The sequence below is a fragment of the Erpetoichthys calabaricus genome, chromosome 3, assembly GCF_900747795.2.
Source record: "Erpetoichthys calabaricus chromosome 3, fErpCal1.3, whole genome shotgun sequence".
Taxonomy (NCBI): Eukaryota; Metazoa; Chordata; class Cladistia; order Polypteriformes; family Polypteridae; genus Erpetoichthys; species Erpetoichthys calabaricus.
In genome coordinates, this window is record NC_041396.2 from 252,075,131 (window position 1) to 252,101,747 (window position 26,617).

At 39.8% G+C, this 26,617-nt stretch overlaps 1 protein-coding gene across 2 annotated transcripts; it reads left to right on the forward strand.

Annotated features, from left to right (window-relative positions):
• The first annotated feature begins 1,765 nt into the window (after positions 1 to 1,765).
• Positions 1,766 to 17,236, forward strand: pym1 (PYM homolog 1, exon junction complex associated factor). 2 transcript variants are annotated; one of them, XM_028798060.2, is made up of 3 exons: positions 1,766 to 1,880; positions 9,503 to 9,596; positions 15,615 to 17,236. In XM_028798060.2, exons 1-3 carry the CDS (start codon positions 1,853 to 1,855, stop codon positions 16,120 to 16,122), a joined length of 630 nt encoding a protein of 209 aa, XP_028653893.1. In that variant the 5' UTR covers positions 1,766 to 1,852; the 3' UTR covers positions 16,123 to 17,236. The 2 variants fall into 2 exon arrangements, with proteins under 2 accessions (XP_028653893.1, XP_028653892.1); XM_028798059.2 differs by lacking the exon at positions 9,503 to 9,596 and having other exon boundaries at positions 1,786 to 1,880.
• Positions 17,237 to 26,617: the final 9,381 nt, after the last annotated feature.

Here is a 26,617-nt window from a genome sequence, read left to right on the forward strand (position 1 = left end):
AATTGGAATTGTACATAATATCCGAAGACGACAGCAGAATGAAGCAGTTGCTTGTCTGATAGCCCTAGAGCTCGAAGAAAGTACCCCAGTGCGACGAAACCCACGGGTATGGGAGAGACGACGGAATAAGACCTTCTGGGAGGAGGTGGTGGAGAGACACTTCACTGAAAATCTCTGGCTGCAACATTTTATAATGACACGGCCGACGTTTGAGATGTTGTGTGGATTAATCAGTCCTGATGTTGCGCCCATCACAGGTTGCCACCGACCACCGGTTCCAACCCAAAAGCGGATTGCCATCGCCCTTTACAAGCTGGCAACCTGCGCCGAGTATAGAGTAGTTGGAGAAACTTTCGGGGTTAGTAAAACTACCGTCCATCGATGTGTATATGCTGTGTGCACCGCTATTAAAGAAAAATTAATGCGGCGTTATATCAGACTTCCGACTGTAGCGGAGGCCAATGAAATTGCATACCGCAATTCCTTGGTGCATCTTGTGCCACAGATTTACGGTGCGCTGGATGGCACGCATGTGTCTATTCTTCCCAAGACGGAAGGCTACCGCGATTACATTAATCGCAAAGGGTGGCCATCTATTGTTCTCCAGGTCCTTGTAGATGACAGGTGCACGATACGAGACATTTGCGTTGGCACTCCTGGAAGTGCCCATGATGCAGCTGTATTTGCAGCATCGGATCTGTACAGGTGAGCCTACCTTTCAACATCCCTTCACAGTGCGATAACAACTGAATTAACCTGCTTCCCTTAAGGTTTTTAATTAAAACTGAAATTTGAATTAATACAAAATAACGACGTTTAATCAAAAAAAAAAACTCTTCATCAGACCATGCGAACCGCTCCGCCATTCTCGTTTTGATTGCACGTGATGAAAATGTGACACATTTATTTGCGTTAAAGCCCTTTTATCCGACAAAAACTGTTTCCAATGTAGTTTTTGCGACATCTGAAGTATCGATATGGAATTTATGCGCTAAAGTTAAACGGAAAAATATTATGTCGACATGTACAACATTTTATCGATAATTAGCATTTCCATCAGCTATATCGGTAAAAAAATTGAAGCGCTAAATATTTTTTCGCAAAAACTCCTTGGATGGAAACCTGGCTAATGTTTCCTTCAAGAACACTACGTAGTAAAGTTACGTTAGCGCTGGGATCAATGTCAAAATTATTGTTTCAATTTTGAGAACAAGAGTTTGTTGCCGTAAAGTCCGCTTGCTCTAGATGTGCCACCATGAGTAATAAAATACATTGAGTTCTAGAGGAACTGATTGAAGTAGTTTTTTTAGAAAAAAAATAAGTTTCAACAGCTCCTTATGTTTATGTTGTTAATTTTTATGCGTCTTATTTTAGGACTGTTGGGATTCGCGTGTTTCGCTAGTTATAGCTAATATGGTCACCATTACTTAAGCAATGTTTACCACTATCTATTTTTACTGTGTTGTACGAAGAAAACGTCCAAGGGGTAAAGCCTACACGTTATCGCCAATGATTGGTCGTCACATTCATCAATAAAAAATCATTTCAAATTAAATTAAAAATTAGAAAAATTATACTTAACCGAATATTAACCCATCCAATACCAAATGCTGACTTGCAAGTAATGTTGAGTGAAATGAAAAGACTCGCGAAATGGTTGAATGAGAAACTATCTTGATTAAAGTTTCTTATTCTTTTTTTTTTCTTTTGAAGGTTTTGGCCTTCAGCGTTACATTCAGGCACTAGAGGGCAGCGTTGACTGGGCCTCCAAACGAGGACTCCGCCTCTTTCGCGCATCTCGCATGACATAGCAGCACTTCCGCTGGCGCCCGGATGTGCATCTCTATTGAACATGGCGACTTATGTGACGGACGAATCTGGTATGTGAACAAATCATAGAGAAGGTGTAATGGTGGTTGTTGCATCTGTAGCTTCTGGTTAATTCTTAATAAGAAGATCGTTTTGGTGTTATCCCCGATATCTGTGTGGTTTCTTTAATTTTTCCTTAGTAATCGATTTAGCCATTTATACATGTTTGTGACGGCGGGCTACGTCGTATCGGAGCGGCGTTTTGTGAGCTTTGCAGTGCAGGATTTTCGATGGTGTTGCTTTATCTCGCTCGCGTTGCCGGCCATTATGTCTCCACCATTGATTGGCCTGAAATCATTCCTGCAGAATACTGCAGCACTCGACCACCCCGCCCCCTCATCCACGTTGTTCACGTTTTGCATGGGCGCCAACGAAATAATGGTTATACAAAACCCCTTCGTCCTAGTTAGCTAAATAGTACTTTCAAATCTTTTACAGCTTCGAATCTCCGTGTAGCTTCTGGATAATTCCACTACTATTTATGGGTGAGTAAAAGGCCAGAATGGACGCAGGTTTTCACTGCAGTTACTTTGAGTCTTTGTTTAATTGCGTTTAATTTATGACGTTGCATATAAAAATACATCTGCATTTTTATTGTTTGTGGGATCACTGCTTAACATTTAGCACTGCATATTTTGGCCAGATACGTTGTTTTCCAAAATCCACGTCACTTATGAAGAGTAAACACTTGTTGTAAACGTGCACAGACTTGCAAGAAACTCAGTTTTATTAGCGCTTTTTGGAAAAAGTAACCCAACAGAAACCAATGAGAGTTTTAATGTGATCTTTTATGATTTCGAGTTTAAATGGATCTTAAAATGCTGACCAATGTCTGTTCCCATATTTTGACGTAAAGATGGCTTAAATTGATGGCAGTGCACTCTGCCTACAATATGATAAGGCTTCGCGATATAATATTCCATTGATATGAAATAATAAAAGAGATGTACTGTATTATTTTTAGTGTTTATTATTGAACATGCATATATCAATATTGTATTTTATGTTCAAATCAGTGCACATAAACTTGTGCTGCTTTTTTTAATGTAAATTTTATTTGAAGAAAGTAATATTCCATACAATCAAGTTGAAATTAACAAAACAGAATTCAACCCCCAACCTACGTTTCAACATATAACATTTTTATAAATTTTCTTTTTTAATAAAATTTAAAGTTAACAGATATTTTCACTGCATAAGATAAAGTGTGTTGCTTTGCAAGTAATAATTTTACTGTATTTATTCCTTAGTTTTTGTGGGGGGTTGGTTCCAGGACCCCTTACAGATATCAAAATCTGCAAATGCTCAAGTCCCTTTTATGAAATGACGTAGTATTTGGATGTAGCTTCCGCATATCCTCCTGTATACTGTAAATCATCTCCAGCTTACTTATAATAGCACTAGCTGCACTAACACTTAAACAAATTTTAAGCTTCTTACTGATTTATTGTGCAAAAGCTAGACTCGTTCTTACTGACCTTATAGCTCACATCAGCAACCAACATGCCACTTTTTAAAAGATGTAAGATTTTTATTTTTTCATTGAGAGGTAGTTCTTTACACTTCTTCTTAGATTCTGAGTTTGCTCTTGTTGAGTCCTTTCACACTACTCATTGCTACTACCAATGACTGAAGAGGAAATAAATGGATTATTACCAGACCTCGAAGGGTGAAAGTGGATGGCTGGCAAGTCTGACTGACCCTGTCCCCACCCACCCAGTTTTGGTTTTTGGAACTTTTTGCAATTTATTGATTGTATTAAAATCAAATAACATTCCATACAAGCAAGTCAGGTTTAACAAAACTAGGCTTGAAACACATCAACCCCCACCCATGAGAAAGAGAGTTAGGCCAGCAGAGTAAAACTTTAAATTAGTAAAATTAAGTAAATAGATAAATTAATAAATTAATAAAAATAAATAGAATAAAAAAGAGGGGTGAGAATTTTTTAAAATATTTTCAATCTGCAGTTGGTTGAATCTGTGGATGTGGAGGTCCAACTGTACTCTATATAAGTGACAGTATCTACCAATAGTAGAAACTGACTGCAGCACAAAGCCATCCAAATTTAAGGTTTATCTATTTATTTTCTGAGTAAACATTAAGCATTACCCCAGCAGTGATTATCTTTTTATTTCCTGCTTAAATGCCTTACTGACCCATTAGATGTGGGGTCCTGGCTGAATGTATGAAACACTCACTCGCTAGGTATGGATGTAGCAGGGACAGATGTATGAATTGACCAGAAAAGCAAGAATTTGGCTGCTTTCTGTCTCCAGCATGCTAGAGGACTGCTGTTTAGAGAAATGAAAGATTTATTGCTGTATAATTCCTCCTTGCTGTAGTTTTTCTCAGTTTCTGAATCTGTATCAGTCGTAAGTGTATCAGTGTCTCGAGCACTTGTCCTCTCATCTTTCACAATATATATATGAAATATATAATATGAAGTGCAGTAACTGCAGTTTGCTGCACCCAGTAGCCTCTAAGTGTATCATGAAACACTTCCAAAGCATTGATAACTTTGTACTTTGCTGGTCCTAAAAGAGATTGATCTTGTATTGGCAGTATTTTGTTTGGTAATACTAAGTACAATTAAGTTTTCTCTCCTGCCTTGTTTCAAGGATATAACATGCAGGATTGGCACAAAGTACGTTGTTAAGCTCTACTACAAAACAAGTTCTAAAACTATTTATTTTTCCAATTGTATTTTTTACAGGTATATTTGGTATATACATACGGGTAAAGCTGGGAGCAAAAAAATAATTGGTTGTTATTTTAGAAACATTGCAGTTTGGTTCATTTTACATGTATGGAACGTATAATCAGATGCATCTGTCATCAAACGGGCCTAATCTGTTTCAGACTTAAAATAGCAGTTTTCATTGCAGTTTGAAATGGACTTTAGATTATCTGAATGTGTCCCCACCCATACTCTCAAGATGGCAAGACAAATGGTCCTCACAATCGTTTATTTTTTAGACAGTGGTAGAGAGTTAAGGCCATAAAATAACTTTACTCAATTTTGTTGGATATTCATGGCTAAAGATTGTGAGGTCATGAACCATCCTTGGGGCAGAGCATAAATTTATTTCATGACAGGCTTGTGCAGGTACATGCTCTTGCACCCACAGGAGGCCAATTTGAAGTTTCCAGTTGCCATGTCTTTGAGATAAAGTACCTAGACAAAAAAGCATGCAGTAATGGGTAGGAAAATGCAGAATTCAGACACTAAACTCCACATCTGTGTATGTGGAAAATAATTATTTTTAAGTTTGATCAAACATACTTGAGGACTCATCCATGATTCATTGGCCTGGGAGCATTTAGAAAATCGGGTGAAGACAATCCATTTACTGCCCTGTGTAAAGTAGCTATTTTAGAGACACAAAGTGAGGTAGCCGTAGGGAATGAGCAAACAACTTGTCGGACTTGACAGGAAGAATTTCACTGTACTCTGTATGCATAACAAAAAATGTAAACATAAAATTGTCTGTTTTACACTATGGGGTGATCCCAGGGTAGGTTTATTTATGCACAATGTGTGTATTGCTTGAGCTGACTTGTTGCATATTACCTGTCAGGCAATGTTACTAAATGATTTAAAATGTGACCAAATTTTTATTTTGGCAACCTATTTATAATAAAGGAAAAAAAGAAACCTTTCAAAATATTAAATACTAAATTTAACTCTAGTTTTTGAGTGATGTTATCTGACTGTGATCATTTTAATGAATACTTTAATTAGATTTTTCTTTTTCTTTTTTTTTTACATTTTACTGAATTTATTAAAAGCAAGACACATTCCATACAAGCAAGTCAAACTTGACAAAACTAAATTCAAATCAGCCCCTGCTCATGAGAAAGAGAGCAAGGCCAACAACCACAGTAAGAGTAGAAAATAGGGGGAGAGAATCCTTTTCCCCAATATAAATGCCAGATTTCAAAAAAATTTTCAACAGATCCTCTATGTGAGAATCTGAGTTTTCTAATTTCAAATAGTGTTTAACATCAGTTAACCACTGACTTTAAAAGAGGTGGGTACAATTCTTTCAGTTGAGCAAGATAAGTCTTCGTGCCAATAGTGAAATAAAAGCAATTACAGTTTGTAAGTACTTCTCCACTTTAAGCCCATCTGGGAGTCCATCAAACACAGCTGTTAATGGATTAGGAGGGATAGTGACAACAAGGCTGTTTGAAAGGCATTTGAAGATTTTGGTCCAGAATGATGTTAATTTGGTGCATGCCCAAAACAGATGGCCCAATGGGGCTGGAACTTGATTGCAACATTTTCAGGTTGGATCTCACCCTGGAAACATTTTGGACAATTTTAAATGAGACAGATGTGCTCGATAGATAATTTTAAGTTGAACAATTGAATGCTTTGCGCATATCGAGCTGGAGTAAATTCTGTGCATGGCTGCATTCCACTCCTTTTCTGAAATGATGAGTAAGAGATCCTTTTCCCAATGTACTCTGGGATCTTTGAAAAGAAGGGACTTTAAAATGTTTTTATATATTACAGAAATGCTGTGTGAGTCCTTAAGACTGATTAATATTTCTTCTGGAATAGAAGTAGGTGGGAGGTGAAGAAAATTGGGCAGATTTTGTTTAGCAAAGTTTAAAATTTGGAAATAGTGGAAAAACTGATGAAAAGTTAAATTTGGAGTGAAATTGTTCATGGGATGCAAAGACGTTATCTATGCATAAATGTCTAAGTGATTTAATAATACGTTTTAGAAACATTAAAAGCTGTACAGTAATCCCTCCTCCATCGCGGGGGTTGCGTTCCAGAGCCACCCGCGAAATAAGAAAATCCGCGAAGTAGAAACCATATGTTTATATGGTTATTTTTATATTGTCATGCTTGGGTCACAGATTTGCGCAGAAACACAGGAGGTTGTAGAGAGACAGGAACGTTATTCAAACACTGCAAACAAACATTTGTCTCTTTTTCAAAAGTTTAAACTGTGCTCCATGACAAGACAGAGATGACAGTTCCGTCTCACAATTAAAAGAATGCAAACATATCTTCCTCTTCAAAGGAGTGCGCGTCAGGAGCAGAGCATGTCAGAGAGATAGAGAAAAGCAAACAAATCAATAGGGCTGTTTGGCTTTTAAGTATGCGAAGCACCCGCGGTACAAAGCTGTTGAAGGCGGCAACTCACACCCCCTCCGTCAGGAGCAGAGAAAGAGAGAGAGAGAGAGACAGAGTTTGTTTTTCAATCAAAAATCAATACGTGCCCTTCGAGCTTTTAAGTATGCGAAGCACCGTGCAGCATGTCGTTTCAGGAAGCAGCTGCACAAAAGATAGCAACGTGAAGATAATCTTTCAGCATTTTTAGACGAACGTCCATATCGTCTAGGTGTGCGAACAGCCCCCCTGCTCAATCCCCCTACGTCAGGATCAGAGAAAGTCAGCGCAAGAGAGAGAGAAAAGTAAGCTGGGTAGCTTCTCAGCCATCTGCCAATAGCGTCCCTTGTATGAAATCAACTGGGCAAACCAACTGAGGAAGCATGTACCAGAAATTAAAAGACCCATTGTCCGCAGAAATCCGCGACCCAGCAAAAAATCCGCGATATATATTTAAATATGCTTACATATAAAATCCGCGATGGAGTGAAGCCGCGAAAGGCGAAGCGCGATACAGCAAGGGATTACTGTATATGTTTGAGAGGGTGGAAAAAGGTGGTTATTTTGCAGAGGTGCTACAGATAAAATCTTCTCTATCTTGAAGTACTTCCTACATTGGTTCCATATTCTGAGTGAATGAAGCACAGTTGGGTTGTTAGTATATTGCCGATAACTTGTATTTAATGGGGCACAAAGCAAGGAATATAAAGAAGTACTGCAGTATCTTATTTCTATTACAGACCAAGCCTGTGTGTGTGTTTATCTATTTGTGTCAATGTCCAGGTTTTTATAGCTTGTATATTTGCCACCCAGTAGTAAAATTGAAAGTTAGGTAAAGCTATGCCACCTTCTGCCTTAGGTCTTTATAGGGTTGCCCTTTGGATGTGTGGAAGTTTTGAATTCTAAATAAATAAGGTTATGATTGGATCTAACTTCTTCCTTGACAGCTTAATTTAAAATCATAAATCATTTTTTTAATTAATGATTTTTCATTCAGATGTCAATTTTTTTTTTTTGTGAATTAATAGGGACAATAAAAGAGATGTCAGTATAATGAAAAACTGCTTGAATGCATGTGCAAAGCAGTAGTGTCACCTAAATTTATTTTACATTATTTGCTCACCTTCATATCTGCAATATTACTTTAGTATGTTGTCTGCATCCTTTTTTAGCTTGAGTCTCCTGTGAGCAAGCAATTAATGAGCTTGTCGAGTCACAAGCCAGAGTAAACAGTAGTGCCCAAAATAAAGCAATTGTCCCTTATCTCCAGTACGTGACAGCTTGAGCCCAGAAGAGAATTTCCGCACATGCAGCCTGCCACTTATACACTTAAAGTAGCAGGAAGTGTAGTTTGAAATTCCTGGGCTCCTTTAGCTTTCGTCTTTCACATTAAGAACTTGTGTGACCCTGGTGCATCTTGGATAATAGTTTAGGTAGCTCTCACTTTGCCTTTTTTAAATTTTATTCATTTTTTATCTAATTGGTGGTCTGCTTTGCAGCTTTCCTTTGTGGAGAAGAGAGGTATTGCATCAGAAGTTCAGTAGTCTGTATTCACAGTCCTTAGACTTGGTTATAATGAATGTAGATTAGGTTGTAATATAAATCTGACTATTTTGTGGTATTAAGTGGGATATTATTTGATTTAGATCCAGCATAATGTAAATGCAGGTTGTGATTTTCAAATAACCAGTGACGCTGATGATGTATAATAGTATGCTCAAAGTTTCATTTTGCAGGGTTCCTTGTAAACCAATGACAGACTGCTCCTTCCTTTGAATGCCACAGTGGCTGTACTTTTTTTCCAAAAAATCTATTAATTAGTAACTCATCTGTACTGGAAATAGAGCACATTCTTTAATGAGAAGGCTTAATCCATCTTTCATTCTACCAGTAAGGATTGTGTAAGGAGCAATTTAAATAGATATGTAGGTAGATAGATGGAATTTTATTTGTTCCTAGTGGGAAATTTTCTTATCACAGAGAAGTCCTATCAGCAACAAAAAATCAAATCGTCATCATATATCTATCTACTCATCCATTTTCAAATCAACTTAATACATTTTAATGCTGCAGAGAGAGAGAATCTAGCATTAAGATATTGAGGTAAATGCTAATCCTATTCTGACAATTAAAAAGTAGTCTTTTTTTTATGTAAATAGAGTATTGCTTTTCCGTTTGAACGTACATCCTGAGGTAGAGCCTTTTTATATTTGCATTGACCTTAATATTAATCAATAAAAAGAAACAGTTTGTAAATTAAATTAAATTATTCTGTTCTTGTTTACTGTTTAAGTTAAGAAAATGACATCAATTGTACTTTGTAACCTTAATCAGTGTTAGTAAAACCATCTGCTGTCAGTATTTTGTCGGGTTGATGGTATTCAGTAGTCAGTATTCAGTGGTGTTTATAGACCAGTGAAATATTGGTGAGTCAAAAAAAACTAGTAAGCAGGAAATATACCTAAGCAGAAGACAATTTTATTTCTGTTTTCTTGTTGCCAGGAAAATATATTGCAGCAACACAGCGGCCAGACGGGACCTGGAGGAAGCCAAGAAGAGTAAAGGATGGTTATGTTCCTCAAGAGGAAGTGCCGGTGTAAGCTCTTGGTCAATGGGATGGCAGTGGGGCATTGATTTAGTGTATTTAGCGTAATTCTTTCATATTTTTTCTTTAGCGTTTTTTTTTTCTTTTTTACACTGTGCAGTTCTCATTCAACAAAGTGTTTCTCGGTTAATTGAAATGTGAAGTAACTTTATGTGGTTTTTCAAAAAGGAAAAATTGCTCCTCTGTGACTGTTTTGCATGCATGGTATTTTCCTCAGACCCTTCCATTTTTTTTAAGCTGTAACAGGCATTGGAAGCATAGTCTACTTTTTTTTTAGGTAATATCTCTGAAATTGTCACAGAAATTTTGGTTTTATACATTTCTATGGTTATAGCAAAGGTACTAATGAGGTAGAGTTGAGAATTTAGTGTGCATTATAAAAGATTAGGTACCCTGGAATGGATGATTGTATTAAGCCTCAATTTGAATTCATTTTGAGGTTTTTAATCGCAACATGTGTGGAGTGAGAATACTGTACAGTTATAGAGGGGCATAAAGTTGGAGCGCAAAAAAGTATAGCAATGGCAGCATGAATACATACTCCTACTTTTTGCCTTTGTTATGTTGCGTTAATAATAGAATGCTCCATCACATGGTGCTTTATAAAGCTAGCAAGATTATGATAAAATATTAATGCTAAATTTGAAACATGCAATAGTACAATAAATGTTTCATTGGCAAATAGTCAGACTTTGGAAGCTTAGCAAGTAGATTTTAAACAGTGAGTATCATAAAGATATGTACAAGGCCATGATGGGAACATTAAAAAGGTACTAAACAGGATAGATAGTCCGCCTTTCCCTCCATCCCATGGGAAAATGTAGCTTTTCACAGAATATTATAAAGAAAACCAAAGAGAGAGCACAGATATAGTACATATCGTCAGTGGTAAACTGAACAGCAGAAAGTAACCAAATGAGATGTATTGATTATGCACTGCTAGGGTATAAAGACATATGCAAAGTAACAGAACAGGATAAATTGATCATTTCTGGCTAGCGCTTTTTACAAGTCAAGTCAAATCTTACAATTTCGGAACAATCGGATGGCCATTATCAGAAGGTCTCAGCTACTTTATAGGTTTTAGGTGGTATAAGCAGTGCAACTAGGTACTGTAATTCATGGTTATTGGAGCAAATATATTTTAAAGTCAGCTATAAAGCATAAAAGTGAGCCCAAAAATACGGTTGACGGTATAGTTCCTTGCACCTGTTGTTCAGAAAGCTGTTTGTCACACAGAGGGCCAAAAACACATGTAACATGTTAGAAAGTAATGTGGTCAGAAAGCACCAATATGGGAATTCTGCACCAGTGCAGATAACTGATAATGTCTATGTGCCTATCTGCCAGTACCAATATACACATTTATAAACTTGAAAGAAAAATGAAACAATCTATTTGAACGAGGAATACAGAGAAATGTAACACTTATTTATGTAACACTTCACTTTTGCATACTAAGTTTAATCATTAAAAATAACATCTGCCACATTTGTCTAGCTTACCTGCTGGTTTTATGGGAAATTGTTTAGCAGACTGTTGCTATGAGTAATACTATTGTGATGGAACAAATTCAACAAGAATTGGGAAAAAAAAGTAAATTGAAAATGTAAAATGATACAATCAGAAAGGATTAAGTAATATCACTTAAGACTAACAGTAACTTTCTGCACATCATTTACATTCATTAAAATAAATTACTTCTGCCAAACCACATTTAGCACATTTAGATGGCTATCTACTTCATGCTGTAGTCTTAAATACCATGTAATAATTGTCTTTGTTTTTGGTGGAATAAATCTAACCACAACTGAAAGAATTATATTGTAAGAAGTAAAAAGCATTTGAGAAATAAATATTTTTTGTGGAAGTTTATCATTCTTGTTTTTTTTAGCATGAGAGGGAGGTTTTTCATAATGAACAAAAGCATCCCTGTGGCTCTTGCACAAGTTTTTAAACATGCATACAATATACAGCATTATATACAATAAAAGATTGGCATGCATTTTGAATTTTACTGGGGCAGACAGATTAAGATTTGAATGTTCATATTAAGAAGTAAATATACAGTACTTGAATGTGGGGTAATTGTTCAGGGTGCTTGAATGCATGTCTGTACCATATGTGCTGTTTTAATTTATTATTGATAATTTTACTTTTTCACTGTAAAGTATGAAATGCTTATGAGTTGGGCAGTAGAAACTCGCATGAAAAATGTTGATTTAATGAAGGTGACCAACTCTCACAAAAAGCAAAATAGGAGAGATAAGACACACCACACTCTTTCACTGAGATTAGAAAACCAGACAAAACTGTATGTAATTGCTCAAATGTACAATGCAGTCATTAATAGTTTTTCTTTTATTCTATCTATGCTTTTTTTTTTCTTAGGGACAACAGAACCTTATATCCCCTGCCTTATATCATTTTTTTTCCACCAGTACATAAACTGAAGTGCAGTATGGTTTTAAGTGTTTTGTAATTATTTATTTATTAGGCAGCATATTTCAAAGCAATATGTAAAATGAGTTTTAATTGTTTATTAGGAAAATACTATATTATCACGGACCGACCCAAATTCTAAAGCAATGGCTATTGTTTGCTCAGTGTCTAGACAACAACTAAAACAGAGGAATCTGATGGTTTAACTAATGACTAATAACAGTACAGGGTAAAAACTGAGTAATATGTATTGGGTGATTCTAAAAGGCTTGTGCAAAAACAGATCTATAGAATTTTGCTATATTGCAAAGCACATCTTAAGTAACACAATAAAGTTAGTGTGAGGCAATTTATTAATTTATTTGCTGTCTTTGACTTGACAGCCCTAGTTATTACTTATGAATAATGCTTTAATGATCACAACAGAGGTATTTACCTTTTTTATTTTTTTTATATATAAATACTCGCCTATCTTGCCACCTGGCTGTTTTGCCAAGGCTTCTGTATTTTCTCCTGAAGAATTTTCTTATTGAAGAGTATGCATGTCCCCTTGTCAGTTATCTTAACCCTTTTCTGCTGTGGACAGTCTACCTAAGAGTTGCTTGTTTTCTGTGTTCAATGCTTGCTCCATCTGAGCTTGCAGCATTTTATGTTCTGGTGACTTACCACTGCATCGATGCAACATTCCTTGTATCTTGGGTCTACAATAGTGACTACACAGCAGATGGGTTCTGTGTAAATGTCACTGAAACAAATTTTACAGCCTCCAAGAGAGAGCTTTTAATGGTTTTGACTCAGAAGTGCTCAGTAGTCATTTTATTGCATTAATTGAGAGAATCACATTAGAAGCCAAGGCTTCAGATTGGCAAATTTACCTTGTCAATTGTTTAAATGGGACATGAAGTGTGATTATATTCTCAACCAAATCCCACTTATTAGATGTTAGAGTTGCAGACAACTCAAACTCGGCAGCATATGCCCTGAGAGTTCTTTCTCTTTTACTCCAGCAAGCTTTGCAGCATATAAAATGTGCTCTTCGATCCAGTAGCAACGGCTTGGTAAATCATTTTAAGCTGCATACCAAGCTATGTTTGTGTATTTTTGCACAAGAGTTGGCTAATTGTGTATGCTTAAAATGACTATCATTCTGTTGTTTGCTATTATATCCGAGAAACTGTGCTAGGATAGTACACCTGCCATCATTCACAGCAAGCTGTAATGTATGAGCCATACATGGCAAACTTGGCTATCCAGCGTCCTCCATAGCCTTTGCCGTTACATGAATATTAATTTTGGGTATTTTCCACAATTCAAACATTCTTTTAAATACCATGGAGAGTGCAGTGCCAGTGTATGATTATGAGCATTCTTCGGTGTGAAGGATTCCTTTCTATAATTCAAAATTCTGGTCAATCTACTGAGCAGTTACACTAAGCACACTCCTAGGACCTGTATACAATGTTCATACATCAGAGGTAAAGCTTATGACTGACATTGTCAGGAATAAGTTTGTGCAGAGGACTTGCCTCAATACTGTGTAGCTCTAGCATCGCTACTTCAGAGAACTAATGACTTCTGGTTATTGTGTAACGGAGCTTGAGATACTCAGTAAGCCTTCAAAATCCTGTGTCTTCCACAGCAGAAAATGACTGACCATGCAGAGCAATAAATTCCATCACCTTTGTAGTTACCTTTGTTATAATTGTTTTAGCCTTAAGCTTGTCTTTTTGAAATTTGATTTTTCAAGAAACTAATCAACAGGTTGAGCGACTGCAGTTTTTGATTTGTGCGTGGTCATGTAGGATTCTTCTTTTTCTTCGAGGAATTCTGTGCATTTGTTAGGATGGGTTGTCTTCATGTATGTAACTAAGTGGCTGGTATTTAAATTTTGCACATTGGTTCTTTCACACAAGATATTATTTAAACAAGTAGTACAAATGCCACATTTTTTGTTGCTGTCACTTAGAGAAACTTTCATACCTCAGACATTATTGCACAGTAGCTCAGTCTCGCCTAAACGTCTTCCTAATCCAAAACAGAGTGAGTGCATCATCAAATATTGGATTGAATCATCAGCCAAATGTAGTCATTGGTCCAATGCCAATAAAATAATTTAACCCTTTATCTGCTGATAAATATTACACCAATATTAATGTGCATTCATAGTAGATAGGAGTAGTTCGAGGGCCTTCAAAGACTGGATTCATAACATGTTGGAGAAACTTTGTGAACAGGACTGACAAGCATGTTGGGCAGAAAGGTCTGTTCTCATCAAAATAGTTCTGTTTACATATCTCAATATTTGACAAGAGGCTAGTATAGTTGAGCCAACTGTGGGGTAAAGTGATTTCATCATTTGCTTGAGTCAGAACTGTGGCAAAAGTAATTCTTAACCAGTTCATACTTTACAGAAGGTGACACATAAAAGGTAATTGTACTAGTCCAACTGAGCAGTGATGAAAAGTATTGCAAAGTAGCAAATTATTTATTTAAATTTTACATTTTAAACTAATGTGTGTTAAGGTTTTCCCCACTGAAGTTAAAAACATAAATGTTTTTGTGAAATTCCTATAATGAAGTCATAGTTGACCATAAAGCATACATGTAGTAAATGCATATACAGTATATGGAGAAATGAGGATGAGCTGTAGATAGCATTTCATTTATCCCCAGGGAAATTTGGCTTTTTACAGAAGCTTGCTAGATAAATAAACATTAGTTATATTATGTCAAACAACAAATTTCCTCTCAAATAGCACCATCATGACTAAAAAAAATCAAAACATCTAACTTGGATAAAGGCGAAAAGAATAGCCACAGTGAAACATTATGCGGACATATTGCTCTTGGTATAAAGAAGCCTAAGTAGTGTTTTGTGACACACTTCTGATGAATAATTAGTTGGTTGAAAGCAGTCACTGGGGATTTGTCAGAGAAAGGATGTGCAGCATTGTTCATAGTGGCAGTCATTTTTGTATTCATTTTGTCCTCTGTTCCTACCTACGGGGGGACAACAGTGCATCCCATAACTGAGCCTGCCTTTTAAATTAGCTTGTCGATTAGGTGGACCTGTGTTGAAATTATGAATTAGCCCAGCACACCATAGCACAAAAAATCAGCTCTGGCCTTTGCAGAGCTGTAGAATATGTAAAGTAAATCACTATACACATAAAGGAGCACAGGGGGCCTGTATAAAAGGCTTATCAAACACATCCCTGTACCACTTAAATACTGGAAAGCAGTGACCCCTTGTAGGTTCAGGTAGGCTACAGAGGTAGCTTATTTTCTGGCCCAGTGGTCATCAGTATTGTGGTATACTGCAAAAGCTTTCCCTAACCACCTTTCTGCTAATTAAGAGATGTAGATTGACTGTGGTGGTGTCTCCATTGTCTGCTGTGTAAGGCATCTTAACACCTCTATAGTGAATTTCTGTCCTTCCTAGTAGTAATTGGGTATAAGGCATCCTCTTAAGCCTCTTATTTACCGATATGTATTGGACACTTTGAGCTTGACACGCGGTGTAGCTGTACACTTTTGATACTGTTTTCATTTCATTATCTTTCACAGCTACGAGAACAAATATGTCAAGTTTTTCAAGAGCAAACCTGATTTGCCCCCCGGAATGAATCCTTCTGATGCCGTACAGGGCAAGCAGCAGCAGCAGCAGCAGCAGCAGCAGGTGGCTGCGGTAAAGGGAGCAAGCAGCGACACAGCAGGACTGTCGAAATCCGCCAAGAGAAACTTAAAGCGCAAGGAAAAACGCAAGCAGCAGCAGGATAAAGTTGTAGGCAATGAGGACCACCAGGAAGATGAACTGAGTGTTGCAGTTCGAAAAGTTGAGATCAGTGGTCAGCCTGAGGCTTTGCAAGAAACTGAGCCAGAGTGCAGCACAGAAGGAACCTTAGAGAAGACCAAGAAAATCAAAAACCTGAAGAAGAAACTACGTCAGGTTGAGGAGCTGCAACACAAACTGGACATCGGTGAGATCAAACAACCGACCAAAGAGCAGCTGGACAAATTAGGCCGTCGAAAAGCCCTAGAGGAGGAGCTGCAAGAGCTGGAGCTCAACCTGTAGAGATGAGTTTTCCTGCCAGCCCAAGAGAGGCACAGGACTGACAATAGTGACATTAAGTGCACCAGGTTGTGCCCTTCTGGACAGTGGACATGCTACTGCTGGACTTGGTAGTGTGCTGCTGGGGCTTACACAATGGAGGTTGTGGTGCTGAGGCTGACCTGGACAAAAGTAGACTGATGAGGTGATGACTTGGAGCAAGTGATTCAGACCGTCCTGGATTTGGTGCAGGTTGGCCGTACCGTCCTGGGAGTGTGCAAGCTGGAAAAATGGGAGTTATATCATGTGTGATGTTGGAGGCTGAACAAGTGAAGGTTTATGTAATGGTACTATTCTGGGAGAAGGAACCTTGATTTAAGCTCTGTTTGGTTGTACTGTCCTATTCCAAATATCATTATGGCAGTGCATTTTGCAAGGTTTTTGTCCTTCTGCACAAAAGATATCCCATCTAAAATCTAACAAAAGTATCCTTGCCAACTTTTAACATTTTGATTCCTTCACAAATAAAGAGCGAATTACCTGGTTAAAGTTTAAGATGTAGGTCCCTTGAGCACTCAAGTTCAGATTCTGCTGGTGTTTGTTTTTTTTCCCCAAAATTATAGATGGTAAGCACAAACCCCTATAGTCTGGATTGGCAAAGTTGTCTTGTGGTGGCTTAAGTAACTCCTTCATTATGTGGATGGTAGGTAGATAGTAAAGAGGGAAGTTTTGCCATTCATTCTGCAGACTCAGTACAAGGTTAGAAGTATAGGGAGTGAATTCTAGGACTTAAAGTTGTTTTTTCCCCAGCTGAATACTGAACTTGAGCTTTTTTAAGATATTTATTTTAAATCTCGACACAGTTCCCCCCTCCAAAATATCATCTTGTTTGCCCTTGACAGCCCCAGGCCTAACAAACACAGCCCCAGCTGCCCTCCTATCAAGGTCCTGTTGACTTTTTTTTTTTTTTTTTTAATTCTTGAGCATTAGATTCACTTACCTTGAATTTTAGAAAGAAAGCTGACTTTTCCCAGCAGCACTTATGGGAGTGATCAGCCAGCAACTTGGGGTGGGGGGACTAAACTGTTTATATCTGTGGATGCTGTGAGCCCTTCAATAAATTGTTATTTAATTTTGAGACTGCTTGAGTTGTTTTTTTTTTTTTTTTTTCATTTACCATCCATTGTAGCTAAAAACATGGGTTTTCTCTTTAGATACAATTATCAAATGAACTGTTCATATAGTACATCTAATAAATGTTTATTTGATTAGGTGTAATTGTACACTTTTAACTGTGTTGGTGTTCAGCTTTTGAGTGATAATGCGATATTGCATTGTGGTCATTGTTTGTTAGAGTACGGCTCATCTTGGCTTGGATAATCTTGACACATCTTCTATCTAATAATGGATGGGGATCAAAGACGCCTTTGTGCCGTCTCGGATTAAAGAAATGATACTACACTCTAGTTTTCAAATTTTCATGGGTGGATATTGAACAATGTGCCCTGTTATGCTATTAATATGCTGCTGAAAGAAGCACATGTTGCTCAGAGTGTTTTATGGTAAGTCTTATTTCACTTTCAATTTTTGTATTTTCAATTTCTTTGATTCTCCAAGGAGAGACTTTCTAGAAAGTTGTTTAAGATAAAGAGGTTTGTTTTGTCCTCATACACTTGTGGAGTTCAGTTTAAAAATTTGTTTAGACCAATTTGATATATGCTAAAGGCATAAGTGAAAGTCAGCAGATTCCAAATTATAGTCAACATGCAAATGTACACCTGTATAAGTATATGGTAATCCTATCCAGTAAGAGCAGGAGTCCCAAAGTGAAGCATCCCTCCCTAGCTTTGTTTGTCTGAGCCAGAGATCCTGCTCCCAGCCAAGTAAGATGTAGGCAACCAAATGTACTTACTGTAATTCAGTGCAGATATTTGAAGTGTAGGAGATTAAACATGCCCACAACTTTGATAAAACGGTTAGTTGCCAGGGTCTGTTTAATTTCTAAAATGTTTCCTGATAGATATTTCATACTTAACCTGTGATAAATTTTTGGAACTTCAATTTCTCAATGTGTACAATTTTCTGATGCTCAGCAATTAAACTGGTAAACGTTCAACCAATAATATTTATATGTGACCAGAAATAATTGCATCTAGAAGTTAGTTTACATGAAAACCAGCATGTCCATCCATTGAGATGATTAGTTTTTTTCTGTTTAATATACTCTAGTAGTCAGAACATTATTTTAAAGATTAAAAAAAAAATGTAATGTATGACCATGGTCATCTTTTTGGATTTTGTACTACCACAGCACCATACCTAGAATCTGTCTGCTTCATTCACCAACTGTGCTGGGGAACGTTACTTTGTAAAGTAATTTAATTACATTACTCGTCTCTCTATTATAAAAAAAAAAAAACCAGGGAGTGAGACTAGGGAGACGAGACGTGATCTTCTCAGAAGACAATTTGACATCCTGCAAGAGAGACTTCAACGTCACGCGAGACAAGGCAGTGAGACAACATTTAAAACAAGCTCATGGACATCTAACCAAGCAGTTGTTGGACTGCTTTTGGCAGACAGACATCATGTGCTCCCAGCTCTTAAAACAACGACAAGCAGAGCACGCAGCTTGCCAGCAGCAGGAAGCCAACAGATGATCCGACCGCTTCTCCTTAGCGTGCGTTCAGCCCTCCCTGACCCCCACAACGCGAGTGGCAGAGATGCAAAGTGGGAAAAGGACAGCAGCTGTACAGGCTTTGAAATGATCGACGCAAAGTGCGACAAGCAGAAAACGCATCTCAACAGCAGCAACAAGCCAGCAGATGATCAGACTGCAACTACTTAGCTTGTGTTCAGCCCCCTCTTCACAACACGAGCAGCAGAGACACAAAGTGGTAAAAGAACAGCTGCTGTACAGGATTTTAAATGATGGGCGTGCAGCGCGACAAAAAGAACATGCAGCTCGCCAGCAGCAGATCCGGTGGCATCTCCTTAGCGTGCATTCAGCCGCACCCCCTTCACAAGATGAGGAGCGTTATACGTCTTGCGAGAAAGATGTAACCACAACCGGGGGCCAGAAATAAAGGACAAGTATTGTTTTTACAAAATTTTTAAAGTACTAGGGGGCTTCGCTCGCCAACCCCCGTGTTTGGTTTTCCGGATACACACTTTTAAGATTTTTTTTTTTTTTTTTTTGAATTGTTGCTATTTTATTAGTTTCACTTTTATTTCAGAACTTTGGTAAAAACAATATTTGGAATCTTTGAAGTCCCAACATGCTGAATCTGTTAAATGAGGTCCGTGAGACATGTGTTTAATGACTTTGTACCATAATTCATGATTGGTTTCTCTGTTTGGAATTTCAGCACAGACAAAATGATCTACATCATCAGCAGTTAATAATTTTTCTTGCAAAGTAACCAGTAAATGTGAGGTAAACCCTGTTTTCGTGTAAATGTATGCTCGGATTTGACCGAACACCGTTTCGAGTTCTTTCAATAAAACTAAGACTTTCTAATTAAACAATCTACTTACGAAAGTCAGAATATCCTGAGCCGATGTAGTCGGTGGCATTGTTTTCAAGAATCTCCGGATTTCTGGCAATTGTGGATTGCACGTCATTGTAATAAAATCTGGCTGACTGATAGTTATTGCATCATGATATAATTGTTGCAATGCTCTTGGACTACCTTAATATGATGATGGTAATATTACTGCTTTACCTATTTTGAATGTGTCTGAACTATTGCTATTTGAATTTTGAACGTGATCAATGAGACCTTGCATATGTTCCGTTCTAAGTTTTGCCTGATTCAATTTAATAAAGAAAAGACGATCAGCTTAAACTTTTAGATACGCATTAATAATGTATTGTTGCATTAGAAGTTGAGATGACGGAAGTGGGTTAAATAAATTGGAACATATCGCTAATTTTGTCCCGAAATATTGTGTTGGTGTTATTCGTTTTTCTGAATTCGTGTGTTTCATATTGTATGACCATCCTGTTTCTCCATCTGGGAAAAGCAAAGGAAAGAGTAATGAAATGGAATGTGGTAAATTATTAGATAGAAATGTCGATTCATGTTTTGCTTTTGGATAAACATGAATACTCTGTTTTTGATATTTCTGTCTTTCAAAACTATTATCGCTGATAATTCGTCACGTTGGTTTATTATATACAGTATGTGTGCGTGGTCTTTCTGATTCATATAGAAATCCAAGAAAACTTCTTTGTCTGTGTTTTGCAGATACATTTCGTGTAAATTGCAATACTTTTGGACGTATGGATTTGTATCCATTATTGGCTGTATAATTTCTAATATGTTCCGATCGTTTAACTCTTTCGATTCAATGTTGCATCGCTTCTCAGTTATCATAAATATACACCTGGCCAAATTGTGGTTTCTTTGAAATTAAACATGTCATTGCTTTAATTGTTGCTGGACCACAGATTCTCATAGCGTATGGTCCATTCTTGTCAAAATCTGCATTTTGAGCATTGAATGATGCGAATGTGAAAAGATTATTGTAGACTCGGATATTTTGCCTCTAGTGTTTGTGGATTTCTCTTTCCCCAAACATAAAATCTTTTAATTCTGTTGGATACGCTTCCTCATTGTGTATAAACACTACTTTTCCCTGATGGCAACACGAATTAGACGATTTACAAGTCTGACTTAAACTTCAAAGCCTTACAATATTTACATACTTCAGATATATCACCTATGTCCATATATTCGATCTCTATTTGCCTTTCTGTTATTTCTCCGAGTAGAAATTTCTTTGTTTGCGCTAATGTGATTTTTACTTACTTTGTTTTGACACTTTTTTTGTTTTTTTCTGCTTTTATATTCTGTATCTTGCTCTGTGTGTATTGCGCCTACATTTTTTTTTTGAGTCTTTTGAATTCCACTATTTTCATTATCTCTAACCTGCTATGCATGTGTTTGGCCCCCTTGTTTTTGAACCTCTTTATGACGTTTTACTTTGTTTTCTACTCTTTGTTTTTTATTTCTCCTCGCTTTGTCCTGCTTTTTTTTTCAATGACACCTGGTCAGTGGTGCTTGTTTTCCCATTTTTGAGTAATAATTTGTTTGTTTGCACTACTGCGATCTTTACTTTCTTTTTTTTGATGCTTAATTTTCCTGCTTTCATATTATTTTACTTTCTCTGCATGTGTATCGTGCCAGCGATTTTGAATGTCTTTATGACATTCTACTTTGTCTTTAACTCCATCCATCCATCCTCTTCCGCTTATCCGAGGTCGGGTCGCGGGGGCAGCAGCTTGAGCAGAGATGCCCAGACTTCCCTCTCCCCAGCCACTTCTTCTAGCTCTTCTGGGGGAATCCCAAGGCATTCCCAGGCCAGCCGGGAGACATAGTCCCTCCAGCGTGTCCTGGGTCTTCCCCGGGGCCTCCTCCCGGTTGGACGTGCCCAGAACACCTCACCAGGGAGGCATCCTGATCAGATGCCCGAGCCACCTCGAGCAGCGGCTCTACTCTGAGCCCCTCCCGGATGACTGAGCTTCTCACCCTATCTTTAAGGGAGAGCCCAGACACCCTGCGGAGAAAACTCATTTCGGTCGCTTGTATTCGCGATCTCGTTCTTTCGGTCACTACCCATAGCTCATGACCATAGGTGAGGGTAGGAACGTAGATCGACTGGTAAATTGAGAGCTTTGCCTTACGGCTCAGCTCCTTTTTCACCATGACAGACCGATGCAGAGCCCGCATCACTGCGGACGCCGCACCGATCCGCCTGTCGATCTCGCGCTCCATTCTTCCCTCACTCGTGAACAAGACCCCGAGATACTTGAACTCCTCCACTTGAGGCAGGATCTCGCTCCCAACCCTGAGAGGGCACTCCACCCTTTTCCGGCTGAGGACCATGGTCTCAGATTTGGAGGTGCTGATTCCCATCCCAGCCGCTTCACACTCAGCTGCGAACCGATCCAGAGAGAGCTGAAGATCACGGCCTGATGAAGCAAACAGGACAACATCATCTGCAAAAAGCAGTGACCCAATCCTGAGTCCACCAAGCTGGACCCCCTCAACACCCTGGCTGGGCCTAGAAATTCTGTCCATAAAAGTTATGAACAGAATCGGTGACAAAGGGCAGCCCTGGCGGAGTCCAACTCTCACTGGAAACGGGTTCGACTTACTGCCGGCAATGCAGACCAAGCTCTGACACCGATCGTACAGGGACCGAACAGCCCTTATCAGGGGGTCCGGTACTCCATACTCTCGGAGTACCCCCCACAGGATTCCCCGAGGGACACGGTCGAATGCCTTTTCCAAGTCCACAAAACGCATGTAGACTGGTTGGGCGAACTCCCATGCACCCTCCAGGACCCTGCTAAGGGTGTAGAGCTAGTCCACTGTTCTGCAACCAGGACGAAAACCACACTGTTCCTCCTGAATCCGAGGTTCGACTATCCGATGGACCCTCCTCTCCAGAACCCCCGAATAGACTTTTCCAGGGAGGCTGAGGAGTGTGATCCCTCTGTAGTTGGAACACACCCTCCGGTCCCCCTTCTTAAAGAGGGGGACCACCACCCCAGTCTGCCAATCCAAAGGCACTGTCCCTGATGTCCATGCGATGTTGCAGAGACGTGTCAACCAAGACAGCCCTACAACATCCAGAGCCTTGAGGAACTCCAGGCGTATCTCATCCACCCCCAGGGCCCTGCCACCAAGGAGTTTTTTGACCACCTCGGTGACCTCAGTCCCAGAGATGGGGGAGCCCACCTCCGAGTCCCCAGGCTCTGCTTCCTCATTGGAAGGCATGTTAGTGGGATTGAAGAGGTCTTCGAAGTACTCCCCCCACCGACCCACAACGTCCTGAGTCGAGGTCAGCAGCGCACCATCCCCACCATACACAGTGTTGACACTGCACTGCTTCCCCCTCCTGAGACGCCGGACGGTGGACCAGAATCTCCTTGAAGCCGTCCGAAAGTCGTTCTCCATGGCCTCCCCAAACTCCTCCCACGCCCAAGTTTTTGCCTCAGCAACCACCGAAGCCGCATTCCGCTTGGCCTGCCGGTACCTATCAGCTGCCTCCAGAGTCCCACAGGACAAAAGGGACTGGTAGGACTCCTTCTTCAGCTTGACGGCATCCTTCACCGCTAGTGTCCACCAACGGTTTCGAGGATTGCCGCCACGACAGGCACCGACTACCTTACGGCCACGGCTCCGGTCAGCCGCCTCAACAATAGAGGCACGGAACATGGCCCATTCGGACTCAATGTCCCCCACCTCCCTTGGGACATGGTTGAAGTTCTGCCGGAGGTGGGAGTTGAAGCTACTTCTGACAGGGGGCTCTTCCAGACGTTCCCAGCAGACCCTCACAACACGTTTGGGCCTACCAGGCCTGACCGGCATCCTCCCCCACCATCGAAGCCAACTCACCACCAGGTGGTGATCAGTTGATAGCTCCGCCCCTCTCTTCACCCGAGTGTCCAAGACATGTGGCCGCAAGTCCGACGACAAGACCACAAAGTCGATCATCGAACTGAGGCCTACGGTTGCCTGGTGCCATGTGCACATATGAACACCCCTATGCTTGAACATGGTATTTGTTAAGGACAATCCGTGACGAGCACAGAAGTCCAATAACAAAACACCACTCGGGTTCAGATCGGGGGGGCCATTCCTCCCAATCACGCCCTTCCAGGTCTCACTGTCATTGCCCACGTGAGTATTGAAGTCTCCCAGCAGTACGAGGGAGACCCCAGAAGGTATGCCCTCTAGCACCCCCTCCAGGGACTCCAAAAAGGGTGGGTACTCCGAACTGCTGTTCGGTGCATACGCACAAACAACAGTTAGGACCCGTCCCCCCACCCGAAGACGGAGGGAAGCTACCCTCTCCTCCACCGGGGTAAACCCCAATGTACAGGCTCCAAGTCGTGGGGGCAATAAGTATGCCTACACCCGCTCGGTGCCTCTCACCGGGGGCAACTCCAGAGTGGTAGAGAGTCCAGCCCCTCTCAAGGAAATTGGTTCCAGAGTCCAAGCTGTGCGACGAGGTGAGCCCGACTATATCTAGCCGGAACCTCTCGACCTCGCGCACTAGCTCAGGCTCCTTCCCCTTCAGAGAGGTGACATTCCACGTCCCAAGAGCCAGTTTCTGTAGCCGAGGATCGGAACACCAAGGTCCCGCCTTCGGCCACTACCCAACTCACACTGCACCCGACCTCCTTGGCACCTCTCATAGGTGGTGAGCCCATGGGAAGGGGGACCCATGTTGCCTCTTCGGGCTGTGCCTGGCCGAGCCCCATGGGTGCAAGCCCGGCCACCAGGTGCTCGCCATCGAGCCCCACCTCCAGGCCTGGCTCCAGAGGGAGGCCCCGGTGACCCGCATCCGGGCAAGGGAAAACGCTGTCCAAATTTTGTATTCATCATAGGAGGTTTGTTGAACCGCACTTTGTCTCATCCCTCACCTAGGACCAGTTTGTCTTGGGTGACCAGGGGCATAAAGCCCCGGACAACAGAGCTCCTAGGGTCATTGGGACACGCAAACCCCTCCACCACGATAAGGTGGCGGTTCGAGGAGGGGTTGTCTTTAACTCTTTGTCTTTTATTTCTGAGCCTGATTGGACCTGCCTTTTTTCAGTTCCACTTGTTCCGGGCTAATTATTACTTTCCTTATTTTGTGAATTTGCACCTAGATTATTATTTTTCTTTTTTGCATTTTTTTCTCTCCAACGCTTTGGGGTCTCTTTTCTCCGTGCTGCTCTTTCTTCTTCGCTTATTCGTCGATGTTTCATCCATAACGTATTGTTCTTACATGCTTTATATGTGCTGAGAGCCCTGGATCTGTGTCTGCTAAAAGCCTTTACACGATTGAGTGTTTTGCTGCCTGTGGTCTTATTTGATATTGGTTGTAAGTAGGGTGTGTCTTGCAAGAATCTCATGTTCTACGTCATCGCGAGACGGTCCTGGGTCAATCTCTTGGCACAAAGTCTCATATTTAAGGTCCCCGCGAAACACTCCGTGGCCAATCTCTTTCGTCTCGCGGGTCTTTTAAGTGTCTTCCGTGAAGATCATGTCTTGTCTCCCTAGTCTCTCCCTCCCAGGATTTTAAATTGTATATCCGGTAAACCAAACCCGGGGGTGGGCGAGCGAAGTGAGCAGGGGGCAGAGCCCCCTAGTTACTTACAAAAAAAATAAGTTTGCATCCCCAATGTGAGCACCTGAAAATTTGAGGTATGAACACTATTCGCTGCACCACCCAATCACACTTTTTCAAAATATCTATAGCAAATAGCTGGATTAAAACTAAACATTTAATTTATGTGTTTCTGTTACTGCATTGAACACAGGCTCTTTCATTGTGCACTGCAAAGGACCAGTGTACTGTCCACCATTTTGGCTTTTTACGTTACACCCGGTGATGCTGCAGTAATCACTGGCTGTTTGTAAACCTTAATGGGACCAATGAAATGTACGCCTCAGAAAATGCAAGATTAGCGAACCCTGACTTCTGGGTGGGTGCAGAGGATGCCAACAGACGTGTAGTGATGAGACCACTACGTTTTTAAAATGATGGATGGATGGAATCGGGCCTACACCTAAGCAATATTTTCCACCCCACCATCACAGTATTAACAAAACACACCAGATTAAATATATTAAGCACTATACTGTATATAGTCAACCAACCAGGACCCATATATTTTTTTTATGATAAATGTTTTTTATTCATGTTTGATTGGATAGGTTTATAATTGTATGGATCAAAGTAGGGCAGGAGTGTGCTGGATAGCAGACTGCTGTGGGAGCCTTTACTGTCGGTGAAGACATGGACTTTTCCTGTTATTAGATATTTTTTATCTTGCATATGCAAAGGCTGCTTTGTGAGCAGGGCCACAGGATGTACTCTCATGTAGCCTTGATGGTACTACAGTCTTTAGTCAACTTCAAAAAGTTTTACCTGTTTATTAGAATATATCACTAACTGAGATGTTTATCATAAAAAATGCTTTTAAAAATCAAGAAATTAGACGTAATTTTATTATAATGCTGTAATATCAACCAAATGTACTGTTTATGTCTCTTCACACGTTTCATAATTTTGTGGTGCATAAAATTTTCTGCAGATGCATCTATCCTTGATGGTGAGCTTTGAGTTGCAGAAACTGTATCTGTTTGCCAATGTTTGGTACACGCTGTCATTTTTTGACAAAGAAAACATTTCTGCCGTTTTTGTGTCAAGTAATGTAAACATTCTGCTTGATTTGCTGTATAATATTATATCTGAATCATCTTCAACCATTCCAGTGGTTCACAGAGCAATCAATATGTTCACCTTTAATTACAAAAAAGTTTCTTTTTTGCATAAATGAAGCTTGGTGCTTCATCTGTGTAGAGAATGGATGTGTAGATGCAACCAATGACATTCTCTTTGCATTTTACACTGCAAGGCCTGGTTTACACGGGCGTTCAAATCTTAGTTAAATAATTGCGCTCTGAGCGACTTAAGCGTTTAAGTTGAGTTTTGTAGTGGCACTTAATTGACT

Bases quoted from the DNA above. Each gene is read 5' to 3' on its own strand.
- pym1 (XM_028798060.2), top strand. From the start codon at position 1,853: ATGGCGACTTATGTGACGGACGAATCTG. The intron at 1,881-9,502 runs GTATGTGAACAA...TCTTGTTGCCAG, and splicing joins TTATGTGACGGACGAATCTG to GAAAATATATTGCAGCAACA. The intron at 9,597-15,614 runs GTAAGCTCTTGG...TATCTTTCACAG, and splicing joins CCTCAAGAGGAAGTGCCGGT to CTACGAGAACAAATATGTCA.